The 16,026-nt window shown below is 38.8% G+C and overlaps 1 protein-coding gene across 1 annotated transcript in view; it reads left to right on the top strand.

The window, feature by feature from the left end:
- The window catches only part of pdgfc (platelet derived growth factor c), a 56,187-nt gene extending 40,471 nt beyond the window's left edge, over positions 1-15,716 (top strand). Inside the window, exons 3-6 of the mRNA XM_087799422.1 lie at positions 1,656-1,836; positions 13,934-14,132; positions 14,213-14,433; positions 14,929-15,716. Coding sequence (XP_087655548.1) covers positions 1,656-1,836; positions 13,934-14,132; positions 14,213-14,433; positions 14,929-15,042 — 715 coding nt within the window. The 3' untranslated portion in view covers positions 15,043-15,716. The remainder of the gene's footprint in view (positions 1-1,655; positions 1,837-13,933; positions 14,133-14,212; positions 14,434-14,928) is intronic.
- Positions 15,717-16,026: the final 310 nt, after the last annotated feature.

The following is a 16,026-nucleotide window of genomic DNA, read 5'->3' as shown; positions in this document are numbered from 1 at the left end:
TTGTTGAACAGTTACATGCAGCTGTCCAAACTACCTGGCCTCCGAACTATTGCGCAACAGGTTAAGGACAGCAATGTTTTTGGAACAGTATCAAAATCTCAACTTGAAGAATCAAACATCACTAAATTGACACCAAGAAACTCATGGTAAGTAAACTAATCAGGGCCCACATTTTATGGTAGCATATGGCCACATCTAATTCATTCATGTGTTTTTAAAGAATCAATGTCCAGTTCATCCCGCTTTTATTTTTTGATCCAGCTGTTTCCTGAACATATGTTTAAGGTATTACATTACATTTCACACCAGACAAGTCTTTAGCAAAGACAAATTCAAATATTGTCCAGTCTCTTTATGAAGTTTTAATCCGTTCTTTAAGGATAATCTCTGCCGAGAAAGTCTTACCCAGGGGTGGGTTTTCACTCCTGTCAAACTGACGGTAACTTTCCAAATCAAGTTCAGCAGCGACGGGAAAGTTATTGACACCCCTCCCTTTCATGTTATTCAACAACACAGAAAATCCATTTTTAGTCTCGCCCATGTCCTTCAATGTTGTTTTATTGAAGCCAGCTTGAACTGAATCTGTCAACCCTGTGCAAAATGTAAACAATGTCCTTGGAATCTAAATATCCGAATTGGCAGCGCTGAATGGGGAAGGTTAGCGTGTGTGTTGACGCAAATGGCAACATGATTAATCTCAGACTGTGAAGAGTCAGTGAATCGGGGCTTTATTGAATTTCGCAAAGCCACCTCTTACACACAAGGGTATAAATAATAAAAGGCTGAACTCCTGAACTGCTCGTCTTAAGTGCCGAGTTCAGTCGACGTTAGTTTGGAACACCAGAGGAGCGTGGAGTGCCGCCATATGCCTCTGCTCTCCATAATGTCTAGCAGTATTACAGGCTGGCAGGGTGGTAAGTGGAGAGAGAGAACGTCGTGTAATTACAGGCTTACATAGTTTTATTTGCACAAGAATACACGTCTTTTATTTCTTCTCCACTCCATGAACTTTTTTCTACGTCTGATCTAAATCCTTAAAACCTGTTCAGCCATGAATGATGACATTTTTCTTTTCTTGCAAACAAAAAAGGGACTTTTTTTCCCTGTCAAATATTACTTTTAAATCACGAAACATGACTCTTTTTGTGACTGTTTTCTTCTTCTCCTTCGCCAGTCCATGTCGGGACAAGTTGCATCACTGATCCAAAACAATTATAATACAGGAAGTTTAAAGACACAGAGGGACCTGATGGCTGTTTACTAGTTTACTCGGCTACATTAGCATGGAGTTAGCTTAAGCACTTATCCGATGAACTAATCCGAGGTTACAAACCTTTGCGAGATGCTTACTTACAGCTTTATTTTGATATAAAACAATTCATTTATAAATAAAGTTTTATATCAAATTAATAGGATTTTAAAAATAAATATAGATCATTCATGATGAGAATAAGACGATATGGCAATGATTGATGTCGCACTAAATGTTGTATTAAATTTTAATAATTTCAATAATCTGCTTATTTTGTGTTTTCGGGACAAACATGAGTCAGCCAAAAAAAGCAAAAGATTGTTTTTATTTACTACATTTCCTGTGCCAACAGCAAGCGGTTAAGTTCTTGACTCCTAAATGACCTTTTTGATCTGTTAACCAGGTATGATTTCGTGGAGTTGGAGGAGCCGACTGAAAAGGCCATCCTGGGTCGCTGGTGCGGGTCGCAGTCAACGCCGTCGAGTCACATTACCAAAGGGAGTCAAATCAGGATTCGCTTCACCTCGGATGAATACTTCCCTTCAGAGCCTGGCTTCTGTATCCGCTACTCCCTTCTCCCTGTGGTGAGTCGAAATGACGTGAGAAAGTTTGGGCGGAAAGTTCTTGCTCTAGTCTGTGCTTGGTTGAGTTTGACTCCTCTTCTGTTTCGGTATCCCATAACAAAAATCCAAGGGATGGAATAATAAACTATGTCTCTAGCTGAACAATATGAAGTTTATCTAAAAATTCTTTAATTTTCCAAGGATTGGAAATAGTTTCTAAGTAATCCCTTACTCTATTGTCGACACTGAAAGCGCTTGCAATATTTACTTGGAGTAATTCATTGTCTGTATAGCTTGTTGTTCTTTAAACTTCTGCTATAAACAAGCTCAAAATATAGACTTGTTGAGGTTTTTCTTGGAACAATTCCTTATGTTGAGACTTCAAAACTAGATGGACGTTACAGATGAGCAGTATGGAGGTATTTGGATGTTTTAAAGTGAGTATTTTTGGACAAAGACAAGGGAGCCCCAGTCCTTTCAATCAACATTTTTGCCTATAACTCTTAAAATAAACTGATTAAAGTCCCAACCCTTAGTTTACATGAGGTTGAGTAGACAAATAATAATGGGTGAATTATCGCTTTAAGACTGAGTAGAGAGTATTTTAGCCTTAGTTGTATTGTCAAAGGCCCAGAACAGAAAAATAAATGTCTTGCTTCAAACATTTGCATTAGGAGACATTTTCTGGAGTTAGTCAAGATATTGACTTGGATTGTCTATAAGCTATATTTTTTTGGTCAACCTAGTACAGTATAGGTGTTTCAAAGTCTTTGGCGACACATACTATGTTGCCGTTATATGCTTGGCCCGTGGACCTGAGTTTGATGAGTAAGTTCTAAGATTAAAAGATAGGCCTCACACGATAACCAACTATACATCAATAAATGTTAGCAAACCCCGTCAGAGTCTCACAGCAAGGTTGCTCATTTGAGTCCAGAGTGAGTCTGGGTTCCTGTTTAAAGTGTCGCTTGCTCTTGTGGATCTCGCATCTGTTTCCTGTGGGCCTCTTGCAGTCCAAACACATACAGAGGTTGACACTAAATTAGTGTGGTTGACGGCCTGGCAACCTGTCCAGGGTGTCCCCCACCTCTCGTTCTTTCAATGTAGCCAGGAAACACTCATGGAAGGAATAAGCAAAGGGAAATTAATGAAAGTTTGTACAGATATGAAGTTGACGGATCAGATTAATCAATCCATAAATCTACACGAATATTCCTTTGACGAACAAAAACATTACACGTTAATCTGTGTCACCTAAACCCTCCACAAATAAACTCAACATTAGCTTAAGTAGATGCGATAAAAACCCTGTTAATCATTTTAGTGTTACGCCTCATTACCTCTTCAGTCACAAATCGCACACTTCCTCTTTCCCGTCGAGATTTAACACTTAATAAGAACAAATGGTGGCGCTGTTGTGAACATCTGGTTTCATTCATTTTGTTAATGAAGACGCTCCGATATCAGGACAGCTCATTTATTTACACAAAGGTTTAAATTGTGTCTTTTGTCTTGTGGTCGAGTGTTACAGTTGCCAAACTTGTATGCAGCCAATTAGTGTTTAACTTTAAACACGACTTTCTTCATCACTGAACTACAAGTTAAACACATTAATCATCATCATGAATGGATCGTCGTGACTTTGAAAATGATGGACTGCAAATCATAAACTTCGGCTGCATGTCGTCTTCTTAATTCAAGTGTTTTTCTGGTCATGCCGTCACTTTGCATGGTTGACAGACGCCCGCCTAAGATTTATAGTTCACTTTTATATCCGAACTCACACTTCACAGAAACCATTAATCATTCATAACACGTTCACATCTTGCTACATCTGTAGACTGATGGAAGTGTGGCTGCCCGCATACGGCAAACTGTCCTTCCGACCATCATTATGAGACACAGACACTATACCATAGACCGATATGGATTATATTACCATAATGGAGGCAATTCCTGACTGCTGGTATTAGCTCTTAGATTCCATGATCATCGATCTAGAAATTGTCTCATTATTCTACATTATGAGTAGTAAATGAGCCACTGTCTGTCTGAGTTTACTTGACTTTCAGTGTAAAACAGAGGACTCGTTGTTTATGAATTATGTGTTTGAAAACTTACTTTGCTATCCAAGACCATTACTTTGACTCTCTGGATACCCTTCTATTTGAAATTTCTGCGTTATTGTTGATGCAAAGATGCAAACTTTGACCAATTTAACAGGACCAAAATCGAACCTAGAACTAAATTATTGAACTTTTTTCTGCAGACAATATGAATGTCATGAACGGAATAAGGTCTATCACCTTATGCAAATTGAGCTGTAAAGATAAACAATTTATTATAAATAGCCAAACATTCAACAACAACCATAGTCCAATATCTTCAAAGGTACAAGTCCAATTATCTATAATTAAGAGTTAAAAAAAAGTCAACGCACTGAGAAATAAACGGGAAACCTAGACAAGAACAGAAAACCTGGGAACAAGTGAGTTTGAAACACTTGCAAACAACAAGAAATGACTTAGGGCTTAAAAAGGCAAAAAAAAAAGTGGTCAAAACATACTGTAGCAGGAGATTCTTCAATCTGGCGCACACTTCTGGACACAGTTGGTTGTAGAAGGAATCAGGTCTTGGTTACAAATGGGCTTCAGCCACGAGTCAGGCTCAGGGGAATGGAAAAGGAGAGACAAGAAATTAAAGAACAAAAAAAAAAAGTGAAATGTAACAACAGGGTCATGTCAGGATACAAGCTTGGTGACGTTGTTTATCCATTTTGCTTATCCATTGCACTCTTTATTGCACAGCTACATTTAGAATACTTTGCCCAACACATTGGGGATTTTGCTATAGCACTCTGGATGTTTAAACAAAGAACAATTCTGCTATCACCCCCAAGCTTTGTGATATAAGAGACAACTGAGTTTCTAGTTATGATATTCTTGTTCTAAATAAAACATTTTGACCTTGTGAGCTTTTATCACCGCTTGAAATCCAGTCAGATGAGTGTAAGCACCCATATCTCGCAGGCCATGATGGTGTTGCTTGAGCCTGTGCTGGAGAAAAACAAGAGTCTAGCAAGTCACACGGAGGTCCGCTGACCCCTACGGGGATTCATTCAAGCCGCTGAAATGAAAGCAGGAATTAAGAGATAAAAGTGCTTTTTTTTTTTGCGGGGGGAATCGTCACGCTGCTGTGCAACAGACTCGATTTCTTCTCATGTTTTATCAGAGGGCCAAGAGTAATATCCTCTTTTTGACCAGGATCCCATTTTCACTTCTGTAATTTTTATATAACAACCACATTCTTTTCATTTATTTCCTATTATTTTTTCATTTTAAACCTACTTTTCCAACTTTGCAATCGGCGCCAAGGTCAGACCTTTCCGAGATAACCTGAAGAACCCCATCAGACTTGAGCCGGGCTTCTGCTGCGTGGAATTAGATTAAAACCACAGACCATCAGAAATATGTCCTCTGTGATTTGATAGGAGAAAAAACATTGGACAGGCCCATATCCGTCTTGTTCTGACATAAAAAAAACAAAAATTTTGTTGGTCAGGTGGTTTGGAGAGGAGACAAAGAATAGATGAAAGAACTGGTTCAAAGAAGATGAAGAATGAAACCATTGAGGTTTAGGGATGTGTTGAATGAGTCCACACAAGATTAAGGGGGACGTGGTTGACTTGCTGTGACAGTCTTGAGAAGTGTCAATTTAGTGACTCAATTGACCATAAACCAAAGGTCTCGAATTTCAAATGACTTGGAACATCCGTAAAAAGTCCAAGTATTGATCTAGGTTTAAACAGTGCTGCTTCTATACTCACCCCCCAAAACATCTAAGATGAGTTTTACATGGTCTCAAGTTACTAGAGGACCTTTATGATCCATAAAAGCTTCGCACCAAGATCTGTTTTTTGTTAAGAAATATTGATCTTGACACTTAGTATTGACCATTAGTACACCTAGTATTGACCCAACAAAGCTGGATTGTAATTGACGATGATTTCAAACATCTCTTTAAGACCAGGACTTATGGTCTTGTCCACTAATAGCCTAGTTATTCGCTCCCAAGCACTGAAGGTAACAGACTTGACTTGGTTTTGAACCCAAACAATTGCCTCCTCTGGGATTTACTGTGCTTGATGTTGAAAGATGTTAGCTTGGATTTACTTTTTCTTGACCAACAAAGATTAAGGACTTTTAAAGACCTTTAGTCTTATAGGCTGTTGGAATATCAAAAAGCACTGGCATATAAGACACCAAATTGGCTGTTTCACTATTTATACTTCAATACCAATTATGTACTTGGATTTCATATCAGTTTGTTACTAATTAAACATGGAAACTGGTAAAAAAAATAAAATAAAACATAACCAAATCACTAATGCGGTTTTCTATTTGTTTTGTTATATTCAGGTCTGGTTTGTCATGTTAAAAAAAACCCTCCAAAGCGAAGATTAGTTCACAGAGAGTTGTCAGCCCATCCCAACAATTCAACCTGATTTAAAAATAGGAATATTTCAAAAGTTGTCTAAATCTAAATATTCCATTTTTTTCCCTAAGTATTACCATGTTTCCCAGCAGCCATTTAGACAGGCAGAAAAAAAGGCTGACTGAGGTCAACCATCTCTATTTTTCTCTTCACTTCAAAGACGCCTCCGTCCTCTTCTCCTCCCTCCCTCGACTCATTATTATGACATACTTTCGTCACCCTTGCAAAGAACCAAGAGGGGATGAGTAATCTCGACTGTCCACCGCAGGGAGCTCGCAAAGAAATATAGTTTAAAAGTTCTCCGGATGTTGTTTTGGTGAAGTCCGGGGAACTCTGGTTTCCTACCACAGTCCAAAAACATGCACTTAGGCAAACTGGTCACTCTAAATTGTCTGAATTTCAACGTGAGTGGTTTCTCTGTTTGCATGATGATGACCAGCTCACCCATGTCTTAAGGTCACGCACACAACGACAGTTTGGATCAATAGGTATAATGTGGATGGAGTTGCTCTGATGGTTGACCAGGTTTAACAACCTTAGCGTTGTTACTCACTACAGCACTTTTTGGTGAAATTGTACTGTCCTCTTTCATCCATCATCGAGAAGACAACACAAATAAAGGAAATAAATGATTTTAAAGGCTAAGTTGAGATGAAGTGCTCAAGTGAAAAGTTTAAGACCTATAATGCAACTTCAACAGCTGTTAGCTTCCACCGCTGATGGCGCAGGAGTTTGTCTTTCTCAGTCAACCACCAGAAGGTGCAGAAAAGCAGCAGGAGAAAAAAATAAACACTCTGCTCGGTTTCACTTTGAACCTTCCTCTGACAGAAGAGGAGCAGCCGGCTGGAACAGCGACACTCTGTTTCCTCTGCGGTTCGGCAGCTACTGGAACCTTGTGCCACGGCGGGGCCAGCACTCTGAGTTTATATTTAAACAAGCAATGATTTCTCTCCACCACTTCCACACGAGAAGGAGGGAAAATAAGAGGCAGTCTGTAATTCACGGGGAGAGATTTGAGGGAAAAAATAAAAAAGATGGGCAGAGGCGAAAAGGTTGTAAAAACACAGAAGAGAAGCAATTGTCGTTGTTGTGTTAGTTGTCGGTTTGAGGCGCAAACTAAATATTATTGTCGCAAATGCAACTGTAAGCTTAAAAAAATGCATAATAGTCTTTTTTATAAGTTCATAAAAAAAGTTTGTTCAATAGAAATCATTAATTTACAATCATAACGACAAGTATTTTTTGCAAAAATGTGTTGCAAATTTGTTGAAATTATTCCTAAAACATAAAGATAAAGATGGTAAAAGTTGCCAGTTAATCTATATATGTTTGGAAATGAAGTGAAAGCCTATGCAAGTATAAGGATTAAACTTTGTGATTTAATAATGAAAAGAGAATGTAAAAAAAAATACTGAGCATGTTTGACTATATGTATAAACGATGTTTGGCTGTAAGTCATTCTGTTGGTAAATAACAATATGAGTTTGTATAATAGGTTCTAATTAACATATTTTACTCTGTTGCTGGTAGAATACAATATATTAATATAATAGAAACATTAATCCAATTGTATTAGAGCCTCAAATATACCCTCAATATTTAAATCATAAGTTTGCAAAATACAATTATAAAAAGACTTTCAGTTGCTTGTAAAGTGGCAGAATTTGTCCTCTGAATAAAAATTAATATCACTAATAAATACAGCGGTGTTGCCAAAAACGTTTAAGTGGGAAAATAAAAAATAATACTGTTCAATATTTTATTAAATATAGTGAAAAAATGTAAATGTTCATTCTCTTCTGATTTTTCTAAGATCCCTGAAAAAAAGAAGGGTAAGACAAGAAAGTTAATTTTAAAATGCATTGCAAGTCAAGAAATTCCTGATGACAACTACAGATTAACAACTATCTAAGCAGTTGAGTGATGAGTGTAAACATAGATAGACAGACAGACAGACTGTTAGATATTACGATTTATTTTGGTCTTATTTTAGGTTTATGTTAAGTGGATCTATCTGGGACACTGTAGGGGGTGCCTCTAAAACCAAGACTACATAACTGCACGCTAAGATAGCGATTGCTAAACCAAACATTTATTGTAATTATACATCATACATTGCTGACTTTGTTATACTTAATTCCAGTGTGGTCCAAATATAAGCAGTCTGAAACATCTGATTGCACCTATAAAGAGGGACATGCAGATGTAAATAACCTTTGCTGGAGACTTATCGTCCTGTTTTTAGGCCGACCTCAATTACAGTGTCGTGCGAGTGAACGACGCACATTGTTGGTGGAAAAACTCAAAGACTCCGTTGTGCAATGAAGTGGTTTTGCTATTCCATGAGAAGGAGACGATATTGTTATCCAGAGGTCTCCCACGATGCTATTTAAGAACTGTCATCTCAACATCGTGAGCTGAACCTGTCATTTCATACGCCAGGAATAAACGAGTGCGGTTGCTGTGTGTGAGAGCGGCTCTTGATTAGGTAACGGGAGTTTGCAAATTTGCTTTTTCTGTTCAGGCTTGAGGAAAAAACGCCACAGGAGGTACCTAGTGGAATTAGTTCTGTTTAACTGACAAATTGGCCAATTCAGTGAGGGAGCGGTAAATTGATTTTCTACTCACCCTCATGTCGACTGAGGGTTGGGATTATTTAGGAGTAATCCGTTATTTTTTTCGAATTATAGACAAAAAATGCATGTTCATGTCAATGTAGCGACTGGAGCTCTTTAGTTGTCGTCCAAAAAGACACACCAAAACATCCAAGTCTCTTAGTAGTGACACAATGGATTATTGCGCAAGAAAATAAGTTTGTGTCTTCTCGTCTGGACTATTGCAACAGTTTGTTTTCATGTTTTAGCAAGAAAGAGCTGTCTCGCCTGCAGTTGATACAGAACTCTGCAGAGAGAATTCTGACCCGCTCCAGTAGAAGAACTCACATTTCTCCGATCCTTAAAACTCTTCACTGGCTTCCAGTTTCTTTCAGGTTCAACATTAAAATTCTGCTTCTTACTTTCAGAGCTATTCATGGTCAGGCTCCTCCTTACATCACTGATCTGATCCAGCCTTTCACCCCAGCTCGGGCTCTGAGGTCTGTGGATCAGAATTTACTGATGGTTCCTGAACACGCTTCTGGACCAGAGGAGAGAAATCCTTCCAGACTGTTGCTCCTAAGCTTTGGAACGATCTTCCTCTCTCTCTGCCATGATAGATCTACTGACTCATTCAAGAAACATCTCTAGACATTTATTTGTGCAGGCTTGTCCTTGATTTTCTGGAACTACTGTGTTGTTCTCTGTGATATCTTGACCTTTTAAGTATATACTTTGTTTTAATATTGTTTCGATTGTTTAAGTGGTCTGGGAAAGCGCTCTATAAATATAAATTACTTACTTTCTTACTCAGTCTTAGTAGCATTGTAGCTCCTGCTAAAAACAAGCTTAAAATATAGAATTTCTTATGTCAGGGCTTTAATACAAGAGGGTCGTTATAGACGGTATGGAATTATTTGGATGTTTTGGTGTGTTTTCTGGACGAAGACTACTGAGCCCTGGTTGCTACATTAGCATGGACATACAGTACAGGCCAAAAGTTTTTACACACCTAACAGGGTCATTCAAAGTTGTTGTAACTGTCCGGTCTGGTTTAACTTTGTTTCTTAAAGAAAGGATGGTCACTCGTTTTACTTAATTTAGCTGAATGGTACTTTTCATAAAATAAATTCTTACAGTTCATGTTAGCTGTGTTTCAACGTGACCACAACACAACTGATTATCCAATCATCTACTAAAAAGTTAAGACATTTCACAAAGTAAGCCACAAAAGACACACCTGTGAAACATACATTTAAACCTTTTGAATTAATCAAAAAATAGCTAAAAGTATGCAAAGCAGTAATTAAAAAAGGTGGCTTCTTTGAAGAAACTAAACCATAAAACATGTTTTCAGTTGTTTAATTTTGTGCCGACAACTCCAAAAGGAACAGGAAGGAATTTCTTAGTCGACATGAAGGCTTATATATCACACTATCAATCTAACCACAAAGTAAACAATGATAAAAGCATTGCAACACGCACATTAACCATCCGTCTGTCCGATGCTTTGGGTCACAGTCTCTGAACCAAGAGTTGCAGCTATTGTCAAGCTCTGTGGGGCTAAAATTGAGTCAAGGCAACGTTAATGCAACGTTTCAGATTTCCCATAGGATATGCAGTCATCGCATTTCTACTAAAAAAAAATCTAGAGTAGACTTTGATTTTCATAATGGAAATCAGTTGAAAAAAAGTGGTTCCAGTCAATTTTCATGAGAACATCTAGACTATGAATGGCATTTTAGTCTAAAAAACATCGACATTACGCCATTACATGCAGAACACCAGCACCACTGTGCCAAAGTCTGACTTAAATAATCTCCAACTTGTGGTTCAGGGCAGTGAATTGGCCTCGCCTCTGACTCTCATGGTGCTTTGTCCTTGCCAACAGAGTCAGGGATTTAACGCAATCCTGCTTTGAATATTCTTTGCTTTGATTTCCGAATACTTCATAAATTAATCAGAAACACAGCCAAACTCCGGTCGACATTTCCCATAAATGTAAATGATAAAATGATATTTCACGGTTCAGGTTCTGCCGACCCCCCCCCACCAAAAAAGCTTTGTTCTCAACAGAAGTTCACATCTGGAACTTATTGCTCCTCTCACACCATCTTGATGTGTCTCTGAAGAATTGCCTCACTGTGCTTCTACATCTGCAGCCAAGCTTGCACTGCGCCGCTAATTGGGGGAGTGTTGCACTGTCAACATTCACAAGCTGTTAATAGCTCACAGTCCACACGGATACTCTCTGCCAGGCTTTCCTAATAACAATCGCAGCTCTCTCCTTTCTGGAAGTGGGACCAAGTTTAAAGAAGGTACCGCTCAGTTGCTTCGGCGGTTCAATGATTCGTCCATTCCCTTTAAATTAACTTTTCCCATTTGCGGCGATTTATCTCAGCGGGTGCCAAATACAGCAAGTATGTTGCTCAGAGGCTATTAAACCAGGCTCATTAGAGTTCGCTAGTGGCAGCTGCACGTCAGCTGTATTTTCTCAGCTTCTGGTGGTTCAGTCTTCAAACCGCCAGCAATTTATTACCAAATCTATTAGTCTAAGTGCCAAGAGGAAGTATTCTCACCTCATATGTGGACTTAAGCTGTCAAACTTCTTTTGGGTGTTTCGTTGTGAACTTTAACAAAAAAATTTTCCTCACCACAAATATTTTAAATGTGAATTTTGTTTTTAAATATGGTATACTTTTTTCTCACTTAGAAGCTTTCCTAGCCCTTTACAAGGCCAACATTCCATTGAGGTCCTATTATATTTTGGTGGTAGAGCAGAGACTATGGATCGTGATGACTGGTTTCCTTGTTAAAAGTGCCACTATTTCTTTTTGGATGGCTTTTTCTGACAACAACAAGATCGGGCTAATGTTTAAAAAATGTCATAAATTATCTCTGAAATAATAACCAGCAAATGTTACTATTGTCTACTTGATGCATGATACAAGACAATACTTTTCCAGAACCCCAGAAATCAATGTCCTGGAATAAGCATAATTTCCCCGCGAGCCAAATCTGGCCTTCCAAAGACGTTTTCTGTTGCCCAAAAGATGGGTAAAAAATTCTCTACACATATATGTGCGTGTTGATTCCCGGTGTTTAAGCTACAAAACACAGAGTGTACCAGTTGTATAGATCATTCTAAAAACAGAATAAATGATTGAGGACAATTAAAATGTATATGCCAAAGTTACTGATCTTGAGATGTATCACATACTTTTTAGCGCAATATTGAGTTAAGTTTAAATATGATGTAAGATGTTCGCATACAAGTCATATGTTGGTTACACAATTCTCAGTCTTAATATTTTTTTACCCAACAACCAGCCTTGTTTGAGTTACACCCTTTTACCTGTACTCATGTTCACTGATGGCCACAATTGTCACGATAGGTATTGGAAATGTATTTCATGGCGGAAGTTCAACACGTCCATCTTATACAGCCAATTTCTTGTTTCTACTAACCAGGCAACACCTATCTTCAATAACGCATTGCCTAAACAACTGGGTACAGACAGAAGGGAGTAGCCCATGACTGTCTCATTTATGGTCAATGTTTCCATTTGTTAGAGGGTAAAGTCACTCAAACCTTTCCTAATGTCCTATGTATGTTGGTCAGGGATCATTAGGTTTCTGTTTATATAATAAAGAGTTTTAAGATTTAATATACCAAAAAAACAACAATTCTGAACTAGTGATTGATGGTTTGGCCCTGCATCTTGCAAATAAAGTTAAGGTTATTTCCCAAAGACCAACAAAGTTGGCCAACCATCTTGGCCAAGGATGTGTGGTTGTCATTTCTCGATAGATCCTTGGCTAGCTGAATAACATGGTAGTGCCAGTGTCAGCTAGGTCTGTTTCCATTGACCTTGTCCTGCCATGTAGTCATAGGATGATGTCGGAATAAGCAATGATTCAGAAAGACTTTCATTCTTCACTGTGTTGTTTTTTTTTTATTCGTTCCAACACGCCTGCCTGCCAGATTGCTTAAAGACCCCACCACATTGTTTTCCTCGCTGCAGCTGCAACACTTTGGAAATGTCACAATGTTCCCCTTTAGCTGTCAATCACCATAGATAAGAGGGTGGAGAGCGTTGACATGTCGGACAAACGCAGCTTCAGAGGACTGAAAGGTTTGAGAGATTAGCCTCTGTGCGAAGACCAGAAACCCCAGGTATCAGTCTTCTGTGTGGGTGTGTATGCTTCTCTACACTTCATGCTTGGTTGCTTCAGAACCGCATTCCCAGAGGCCTGAAGAGACAATTGTTGGCAAAGAAAGTGACAGATTCGATTATATCTGAACCCTAAATTAACACACATGGCGTCTCTTTGACGACAGCATGGGCAGGACTGTGATATCTGATGAGAATATTAATGTGGTGTTTTATTTCCTCCATATATGGATTTTCTGTTTCGATTGACTATACACTGAGGCCAAGCTAACAGTGTTACATAAGCAATCTCTCAAAATGTCAGAAACGCTGTGCAACATGGATTTTGTAAACTCAGGGGGCATTGTGACTACCCAAGTCAATGCGGCCCTCATCAGCAGGTATCCATTTGCTTGCTACAGAAGTATAGTGCAATGTACTTTGTCAGTATGATTATTGAACTTCAATATAGTGCCTAGGAAATCTGCTTGCATTTGTATCAATCACGTGTAATCCCTGGATATGCTGACTAAGGTATTTGCAATACCGTACAGTTGCTGCAACATGCTTATAGATAGCTTGGGAGTTGGGTTCACAACATGAATATTGACTGCCAGTTAGGTCTCTATTGGTGAACATTTATCCAACTAGGTGATTGAAAGATAATGACCTGAAGTTGGGGTCTATTGGCTAACCTACTTATAGATACAAGGGCAAAGGAACATCAAAGGTTGTGTACATAAAAGCTTGTGATAGCCAAAGAAAAACCCTGCCCTAGATGGGAAATCTTACCATATAAAACTTTGTATACTACCCCATGCCTTTTTCCATCATTTGGCAATTCTTAAAAATGTTCCTTTATGGTTTATCTTGCAGAGAGACTTGGTAACTCCGGCAGTGACTCCAGCTCACCTGGACATTCAAGACTTATCAGAAACAGTAGCAGGACTCGGTTCCGTGGAGGAAGTCTTGAAGTACCTGGAGCCAGAACGATGGCAAATGGATATGGACGAGTTGTACAAGCCTACGTGGCATGTGCTCGGCAAGTCCTTCATTCTGAACAAGAAAGCCAGAGGTAGGAAGCTCGTATCACATGTGTGATAGGTTGAACGGTGACTTTAAACTCATCTGATTATTTTCCGGTTTGCCTTGAAGGAGGGGTTGATCTCAATCAGCTGCGGGAAGATGTTCAACTCTACAGCTGCACACCACGCAACTTCTCCGTCTCCTTACGGGAAGAACTGAAGAGGACAGATGCTATTTTCTGGCCGACTTGCCTTCTGGTCAAGCGTTGTGGCGGCAACTGCGGCTGCTGCTCTCATCGGTGCTACGATTGCCAGTGCGTGCCCTCGAAGGTCATCAAGAAATACCATGAGGTAAATCGAATATTCAAAAATCCTGTAGTTGCTTCCTTTTAATGTCTTTTCAAGACTCTAAGAAAAACAATCAAAAACCCCAACATATTACTAAGGTGTGAAGCTGCATCAGTTGGTTCAAGACCTAGAATAGTTTTCACTAATTTTCCGTTTTCCTGTTATGAGTAAACCCAGTCAAAATTGATTGCCTTTTCGTCTCAATACCATACTAATAAAAGGCAAATTGGCAATAGTAGACAGGTGATGAATTGAACTTGGGCCATGGTACTTACCGATTTGGCTACCTTAGGTCTTGATGGACACAATCCTGGGAAATTAATTTGGTAATGAATTGGGCTGTTAACTTCAAGCCAGCAGCAACATACAATCTTTAAAACATCATAATTCTGCGTCAATATCTACTTGAACAAGACAATATGACACTCCAAGGCAACCAGTAAGCATCCTTAGCCAACTTGTGCTAACATTTGTGCTGTTCATCTTTTCTTCCGAAAGGTTCTCCTGCTGAAACATAGAAGTGGCACCAGAGGACTACAGAAGTCCATGACTGACGTCGCCCTCGAGCACCACGAAGAGTGTGCCTGTGTGTGTAAGGACGACTCGGACTGACCTCGCACGCATGTCCTGCGACTGGAAACATCCTGGATGATTGAGACGAACCGTACAGCAACTCATCCGCTCGGAGATAACAAGATTCTCCTCCCACCCTGTCGTCCTTTCGCTAATTGGATAAACAGACCAACCCTAATAAATCTTCGGCCCGTTGTGGCATCCCTAAACTATTAAGCTTTTTTTTTTTTTTTTTACAGAGACTCAGATGATCACTGGAGCAGATCATGACTATGTGTCAGAGACAAAAACAGCAATTTATCTTTATTTTTTATCTTAGATCAAGATTTTGTCAACAGCCTTTTTTTTATACGTGCATTTTATATGAATACAAAGTTGCCACACAAAGTGAGCTTTGAATGGCATTTGCAATGATATTCAGAGTTTGATTCTGAAATGAATGAAGTTGCTTTTTGTAAATATTTTTACGGTTTATTTTTGTTACTTTTTTTTTCAAACCAAAGAGTGGCTCCGTATGATTGATTAATCCAATTCTGCTCTTTTAAAACTTCCCCATCAGATATTTATTTGCAGAATAATTTTCCAAAAGCGTGATTGATGTATATTTTGGCCTCAATTTTCTTCTATTATTTTCCTGCTTTAAAAAGAAACAAAAGTAAGAAAAAAAAAAGCTGTCAGTTCCTGTTCAATTGATTTATTTATCGCCTTGTTTCTGCTGCAACTGATTGTGTTTTATTTTCAATGAAATAAATGTTTTCAATTGTTTTTATTACAACTGGATACCACTATACTGCCATTAATCATCATCTACTGCCGATTTCTCCCTTTTTATTGGAGTGGTAAATCCCAGCTAGATGGGATGAGATGTGAGTAAACCCTGGATAAGTTGATAGACAGACAACCACCCACACATAGATGATTAATAGTATCCTTTTTGTGACTCACCACTGAACTGCTCTCTCTCTGACCAGCAGCTGACCCAGGAGGAGGTCCTCATTTGTCCACCTCATGTGGCCAAATATT

Source organism: Callionymus lyra, chromosome 9 (genome assembly GCF_982586985.1).
Source record: "Callionymus lyra chromosome 9, fCalLyr1.hap1.1, whole genome shotgun sequence".
Lineage (NCBI taxonomy): Eukaryota > Metazoa > Chordata > Actinopteri > Syngnathiformes > Callionymidae > Callionymus > Callionymus lyra.
Note: the sequence above shows the minus strand (reverse complement) of the source record. Positions and strands in the feature narration are given on the sequence as shown.